Source organism: Nematolebias whitei, chromosome 15, assembly GCF_014905685.2.
Source record: "Nematolebias whitei isolate Nwh7 chromosome 15, NemWhi1, whole genome shotgun sequence".
NCBI lineage: Eukaryota > Metazoa > Chordata > Actinopteri > Cyprinodontiformes > Rivulidae > Nematolebias > Nematolebias whitei.
In genome coordinates, this window is record NC_056512.1 from 24059784 (window position 1) to 24067472 (window position 7689).

Below are 7689 nucleotides of genomic sequence, written 5' to 3' on the forward strand. Positions count from 1 at the left end.
CTTGTGGATTTCACTTAAAAGCTGACTTCATGCCAAAAAGCCAACAATTTAAATGAACTCTACTAGTTCTGCCAAGAAGAGTGCCCAATAATCTCACTAGAATCATGACAGGTGCTTGTTGATGGATACAAGTGTGGTCGAGCTGCAACTCATGTTGCATGATCGTCACTGAAGGCTGGAAACTAGTTTGATATTTACACCCAGGGGTGTATGTAAACTTCTGACAACTCACAAGATCTATTGCAAATAAAAAGCTGGCCACCCCTGCTACCGAGCAATGTTTTAACAGCAAAGAAAGCTCCCTTAAAAGATCATTTCTAGCTTTTGTTTACCGCCCACACACACTTGCACTCCATATGGAGCGAAGCAGCATCGAGTGTCACGCCTGCTCTGAACAATACGCACCCAGAGTACCTTTGTTAAACTCTTCCAGAACGCTCCATCTCTTCTCTCCACTTCAGGTTATTCCAAAACAGAATTTCTTCATCCGTGGTGCTCTCCGATGAGACATCTTTAAGACATCTTTAGTTCTAACTCAAAGCTGGTCTCCGGTTCAGGTGAAGCCTCCCACTCAGTGCCCCTCTCCCTGACCAAACAGATCCTTGTTAATTTTTAATGCTACTGTTGTGCTTGTGTGCGTGCATGTGAGTCAATGGGGCGCACTCTGACTTGGAACCCATACACTCAGAGAGAAAACTGGTCCATTCACCTTGAGGCATTGGAGACAATGAGACCAACAGCAGGGCAGCGAGGATGGAGACAGCGAAGAAGACCCTCCCGTCTACCGTACGGAAACACAAACCCAACAGGTGCTGACATGACACCTGGTATGTTGAAAGTGTCTCTCTAAAACACAGACGAGAAAATAATAAATAAAAACCCACTTACATTTATTAAAATGTTTTAAGGAATTTATTTCTTTCTAAATCATCATATTTTAATCAGAAGGGCAACAAACACCATCTCCCGTCCAGAATTGGATCAATAATGTTCCCTTTCTTCCATTTCCTGTTAGAGGTCTTGTACAAAATAAGGACGTTAATCATTTTCTTATAACTATTGAAGAGTCAGAAGCTTTTATTTCTTGACTATCTGAATGACGTCTTCATGCTCCATCACATGCGTTAGGCCCACTCTCTGAGGACTGTACTTGGTGCTGGTTCCCTGGAAAGACAAAACAAAATATAAAATAATTTACATGAATAAAAATTAAAATCTCAGTAAAAAGGTTTTACTTAATGACCTGATCACCTGCAGAAAAGTTTTTACATGTCCTGAAATCCTGAAAGCTACTAAACTGAAAATAGTTATCCAATAGGAGTGTAGCTTGGCTAAATAACTATTATGATGAAAACTGTCAGTATGTGCAAAAAATGTAAATGTGAATTATGAGTGGGGTCCCACAAGGCTCCATACTGGGTCCTTTTTTTTTTGCATATTATTTGCAACGCATCAAAATTGTTGCAGTTTTTTTTTTTGTTCATGATGGTGCATATTTATTGAGGCTGCCTTCAAGTCCAGGAAATTGGCCTGCTTAAGTAAAAAAAAAAAAATCTCCTGTCAAGCATGGCAGTAGTAGCATTGTGCTGTGGTACTGCTGCAATGCACAAAGAAGTGAAAACATTCCTCCCCAAATATATTTCAGAAAGTCTGTCGCTGGGTAATAACTGATAATTACTTTTTTTTGCTGTCATATCAATCGTAACCTGTTCATGTCATCAAAAAAAAAAAACATAAAAAACCCAAAAACCAAAACCAAAAACCCTGTGAAAAACCATATCATGTTGCTGCTGATCTGTTTCATGTTGCTGCTGATCTGTTTCATGTTGCTGCTTATCTGTTTCAATGTTGATGTGTTCATGCATGCACATCTGCTCACAGACTCATGTTCATGTTTGTGCTGATGTTCAATGTTTTATGTTATGAGTGCTTAGTGTATATTTAGTTGATGCATTTCTTAGTTCATATCTTAGATGTTATTACTGTTTTTCTTATGCATTTTATTGTTGGATGTAACTGGGACCCTGTGTACATAATTTCGCTCCACCACATGTACCACATGAGGTGCGAATGACAATAAAGAAACTCTGACTCTGACTCTGAAAAACAACAAACAGAATGAGCTGGAAGTTTAGACAAGGGCAAGGTTTTTCTTTCTTCTCGGAGCAAGTTCTTTCGTTTGTCCAATAATGCATTTCTGTTACTTAGAACGACTGTTTGTAGAAAGCCGTGAACATTTTAATACACTGAAAAGCCTACTTCTGTTTCTACTTTTAAAGATACAACCTTAACACTGGATTAACAGAAAAAAAGCTGTTTAAACTGGAGTAAAAAGATTTCAGATGAATGCAGCCATTTAAGTATTGACATGAATACAAAATGACAACTCGACTGTACTTACCCATACCAGGGCATATTTGAACTGACTGACTAAAGTTCTGTGGACTCTGTGGCACTGTGGGAAAAAAACATATAAAATGTAAATTCTCTAAATAGACACTTGTGTAAACAAATATTCCAAATAATGCATGAGTGACCAAACGTGTTGCGCTTACCACGTGTTCTACAGACGCTCCTCTTCTCATGATGATGGCATCCTGAAAATCTGGGCGCTCTAACAGAGGAGGAAGTTAGCACAAGATTAATTATGAGATCTGCTAACTATCCATGAAAATAAGGACTGGATAAACCAGGATACCTCCTCTTTTCTTGGTATAAAGGCAAATAAGTGCCAAGTATTCCCACAGCCTCTCCAGGAGATAATCCAGGTTCAGTTTCATTCCACAACTGTAGAAGAAGAAGTTGTTGATCTTTTGCATACAGAGCATCAAGGAGTATAAGACTCGTATTATCTTCATGCACACAGATATCTGACCTGATGACAACACTGTGAGGCCTGCGTGCCAGGCGGTCCACCTCCTCGATGGAGATTTGATCCACTTTATTGTACACCTGAGTAAACACAAAAAGTGTAAAACAAAACAAAACAAAAAGCTTAATTAATTATGCACAAGACAAAAATGATTCATGCCATCTGGTTTACTTGAAGCAGTTATGACTGATAAATAATTTTGCACTTGGGAAAGTAAAATCAGACACCTTAAAAAAGTTTTAAAAAAAACCATTAGTTGTGGGTAAGCATCTTTTGACGTACATATAAGCAAGGCATATAAACTCTGTTTCCCACGATGACGTCAATGAACTCGTCTGGCGTGCTGTCCTCTCTGAACAGGACTTCTGCGTTAAAGATTTCTGAGGGAGAGCGGTTAAAGAAAACAACCACTGAAGATTTAATTCACCAACAACTGATCTGAAAAGGAAAACACAGAAAAGTTAAGAAACCTATTGTGCTGGGAGAGAAATGAGATCATCCGTTTAATTTCCTCTGGGAGGTAAAGGATACTGTACTCATGAAGAATGAGCTGAACCAGCTTCTCTGAGCAGTGTGTGAGAGGAACTGTGGAGTTGTAGGAGAGACCACCGCCTTTTTTAGGCTACAACAAACAAACAAAAAGAAATTAATAATAATTAATTAACTATTCAAGTAACTTGGATATATTTGATAGATCTGCACGTGAAGCCAATTAAATCAGAGGTGTAAAAACTAAACGGAAACTGTACCTTGAAATAAATGTTTGGTTTCGTCCTGTTCAGTCTAATGCCCACTGACTCCAACTCTTTCTCAAGAAGTTCTCTTAAAATGAGCAGATAAATAAAAAGTAAGTCATCAAGAACAATCAAATGTATTTTAAACTTAATCTAACTCGTCCATGCTAACTAACCTCTGGATGTCTCCTTTGGTGGCGTCCAGCATCATGATGACGACGTCTGCTGTCCTGGCAACAGCGATGACCTGCCGACCTCGACCCTTTCCTATAAAGAGCGTTGCAGCTCTGTTACAGGCACCACTTAAAGACAAGATGACTTGTCTATAGTGTGAATGCCTTTAAGCATTCACAATATAGAGAAGATGACTTGTCTATAGTGTGAATGCCTTTAAGCATTCACACTATAGAGAAGATGACTTGTCTATAGTGTGAATGCCTTTAAGCATTCACAATATAGAGATCCATTTTTTCTTCCGTACGTTTTTCGGAATCCAACTACTCCCGCAGTATTTTGTGCCATTTCAACAAATCATATATCAAAACGTTCAGCTGTTTCAGGACATGACTGCTATGACTTTTGGTATTGATGCAACTTTAGCTTTTTGAGATATTTAGCCTTTTCTGCCATTTTCTTCCCCATTGACAATGAACTGAGCTCATTTCACATCTTTCATAACTTTTGATCTGTTTACAACCTTTTACTGCTACTTTCACATTTAGATCTGGTTAAGCTTCTTTCAGCTTCCTCATGCAAATAAAAAATTAAAATCTACTACTTTAGCTAATTTTAGCTGTTTTTTCAACTGTTTTGTGCTCCTTTCAGCTTTATTCAGCTTAGTCCAACATTTTTGTGCTTCTTGTAACTTATTTCTGTGAATACCAGTTTTTATGCTCCTTTCAGCGTATATTTGCTAAATTCAGCTATTTCTGCAAATTCAGCTAAGGTTTAGCTGTTTTTCTGCTAATTTAACCTTTTTCAGCTAATTCCACTTTTTTTTTGTTTTTGTTTACCAGTAATCATTTCAACTTTTTTCAGATTAATTCAGCATATCTATGCTCTACCCTTTTCCTTCAGGTAAATTAAGCTCCTTTCTGCTTGTTTTAGCTACTATTCAGCTGTTTTTGGCAAATTTCAGCTTTTCTCGGATAATTTCAACTTTATCGTGCTAATTTCTGCTTCTTTCAACATTAGTGGGCACAATTAAGCGCAGTTCACTTCATTTAGGAAACTTAAGCTTCTTTCTACATTTCTTTAGCTACTACTCAGCTGTTTTGGGGAAATTTCTGCTTTTTTCATATAATTTCAACTTTTTTGTGCACATTTCTGCTTCTTTCAGCCATAGTGGGCACATTTCTGCTCTCTTCACTTCCTTCTGGTAATTTAAGCTTTTTTCTGCTTGTTTTAGCTACTATTCAGCTGCTTTTGGCAAATTTCAGCTTTTTGCAGATACTTTTAACTTTATTGTACTGATTTCTGCCTCTTTCAGCCTTAGTGGGCACAATTCAGCTCACTTCACATCCTTTTGGAAATTTAAGCTGTTTTCTACATTCCTTTAGCTACTATTCTGCTGTTTTGGGGAAATTTCAGCTTTTTGAAGATAATTTCCACTTGTGCTTTCTTCTGATAACTTGGGCTTGTTCTTTCTTTTCAGCTAGATTTCTGTAAGTTTTTAGCTAATTTCAGCTGTTTTTCAGCAGGATCTTAAGAAAGAAGCATTCACACTGCATTTTTGCAGGAAATGTAAATTCTCTAGTTCCAAGTTAAAGCACTTTAAACTCCAATACATTCACACAAATACGCTTTTAGTTTTACATTGACTAATTTAAAAGTGTTTATTGTCTTATTAACAGATTTGTACATCAAAAAAGTCACATTAATGTACTACAGATTTCACTTTAGCCCACAAAACAAACACATGAAGCCTAAACTCACCTTGGGAGGCACCCTCAATGATTCCTGGCAGGTCGAGCAACTGGATGTTGGCTCCTTTGTACTGAACAGCAACAAACAACAGAGTAAAAACTTAAATGGAGCACTAAGTAAAAAAACATCCATTATGAACACACACAGTGGTATAAATACAGGTACCTCTATGACACCGGGTATACAGGTGAGGGTGGTGAACTCGTAGGATGCAGCTTCACTGGCTGTTGCTGTCATCAAGCTGAGAAATGTGGACTGCAAAAAAAATAACAAGAGATTAAATTAAACAACTATGAACTAGTTTAGATTTGAGTTGTTTTAAAACAGCAGATCTCAGTGGGACTAGTGGTTCGCTTGACAAACTGGTCAGGATTTAACTTTATCGCTTCAAACCAAGGTTGTTCAAAGAACCATCTACAGCAGGTAAGATAATTATTCATAACCTTTCCATAAAACGCCATTTAAAAGATCTGAACTATTGCTTTAAGTGACAGACACGTCAACATACGGTATTGATTTATTCCTTCCTGGATATTACTATAAATAATTTTTAATGTGTTGTTGTTTACATCAGAATGCAAGCAACATTTTAACCAACATAATTTACAAATTAACAGAAGGGTTCTTAGACTCATTAAAAATGATTCAAACAAATTTCAACGTGCGTTACTTTTATTTAGATATTAGCTCTGAGACGTATGATATGATAGAATAAGTGCCATAAATTGTTTTAAATGATAAAAAAAACTATTGTTTCATGTGAAACTAATACAGACAAAGCAAACGTTGCTGACTTGACAGGCTGTTTTAACATTTGGTTAAACTGTTAAAAATACAGGTATGTGTATTTGAATAATGTCCACTGTAGTCTGTAATAAAAACAATTCATCAAACATCTAAAGTATAAAATGTATAAAGAAACAATTCACACACAGCATTAATCATCTCAAGTCTCATCTTGTCCACCTACCTTACCAACAGAGGGGAACCCGATGAGCGCAACACGAGCATCTCCTGACTTCATCACATCGAAGCCCTCACCTTTGGCCCCCGATGACTTGGAGGGCTCCAGAAGCTGAGCTCTGTATTTGGCTAACTTGGCCTTCAGCAAACCTAGATGGTACTCGGTGGCTGCAGGGTTGAATAAAAAACAAGTTTGACATAAGTCGCATTTATTATGCATCACCTTTGACCTGTCGCGCTTATTGTGAGCTTATTTAATGATCAAAACAGCTTCATTTCGCCTGGGCTGGACGGTGCCATCCGTCCATCCATCCATCCATCGCGGCCGGAGCTGCTAGTTCTCCAGCGTTCCTCCGCCTGCACCAGCTGAGTGAAGCGAGCGCGCACGGGAGGACTCGCTGTCGCAGTTCTTAGAAATTCAAAGCGTCACTCAAAAATTGCGTTATGAATATGGGGAAAAAACATTAAGCAAGTTGCTTCGGACTGACAAATCTCTGCAGAAAACCGCGACTTATACGCCAGAAAATACGATAGTTAAATTACAGCTACTTGTGTCTGAATCCAACAGCTACAACCAGAACTTTTAGTTTTGAGATCAAAATGTGCAGACGACGCATGACTAATGGAGCCTTCAGACCCAGGCCGCCCTTGCAAATAAGATCTGTGATCTCAGTAGGATTGCCAGGTTCATTAAAGATTATTAAATACCATAACATTTTGCTAAATATTACAGTATCGCATGAGCCTGTACCGTCATTTAAGAGGCTACAACTCCATCTCTTCTCTTCATAAGATGATTTCAGTTTGAACCCGCTACATGAAAGGAGTTGGGCGATACGCATTCCTATAACAAATGCTACGCCTTGCATTGTTAATATTCATAAACAGCATTTGTCTGAGAGGAGAAACTTGTTCTAGCAAAGCACTGGGGTCCTGCTTGGGGGCACCCGGTGTGTGGTCAGCTGATTGTTGTCTTTGTCAAAACCAAAGCTACAGATGTGAGCGGTACAGTGTTTTGATCGCACAAGTGAGAAAATATGGAACAATGAAAACATGCGATAGTCACTCCTGCGCTCTACCAGTCCATCTACTGGTCATTTCTCAGTTTTGTTACTTCTTATTGGCCGTGGAGGCATTTCAGGATACACCTTTTTTTTTTTTGTTGTTGTTATAATGCATCTTTATACAAGGTTT

General features: G+C 38.1%; 1 protein-coding gene across 1 annotated transcript in view; it reads right to left on the reverse strand.

Annotated features, from left to right (window-relative positions):
- Positions 1 to 883: 883 nt before the first annotated feature.
- drg2 (developmentally regulated GTP binding protein 2) overlaps positions 884 to 7689 on the reverse strand; it is an 8984-nt gene continuing 2178 nt past the window's right edge. Inside the window, exons 3-14 of the mRNA XM_037689509.1 lie at positions 6503 to 6663; positions 5698 to 5787; positions 5542 to 5602; positions 3783 to 3873; positions 3622 to 3694; positions 3404 to 3494; positions 3155 to 3252; positions 2876 to 2952; positions 2699 to 2787; positions 2556 to 2614; positions 2402 to 2455; positions 884 to 1164 (exon numbers count right to left, since the gene is read on the reverse strand). Of these exons, the coding sequence (XP_037545437.1) occupies positions 1078 to 1164; positions 2402 to 2455; positions 2556 to 2614; positions 2699 to 2787; positions 2876 to 2952; positions 3155 to 3252; positions 3404 to 3494; positions 3622 to 3694; positions 3783 to 3873; positions 5542 to 5602; positions 5698 to 5787; positions 6503 to 6663 (1031 nt within the window). The 3' untranslated portion in view covers positions 884 to 1077. The remainder of the gene's footprint in view (positions 1165 to 2401; positions 2456 to 2555; positions 2615 to 2698; positions 2788 to 2875; positions 2953 to 3154; positions 3253 to 3403; positions 3495 to 3621; positions 3695 to 3782; positions 3874 to 5541; positions 5603 to 5697; positions 5788 to 6502; positions 6664 to 7689) is intronic.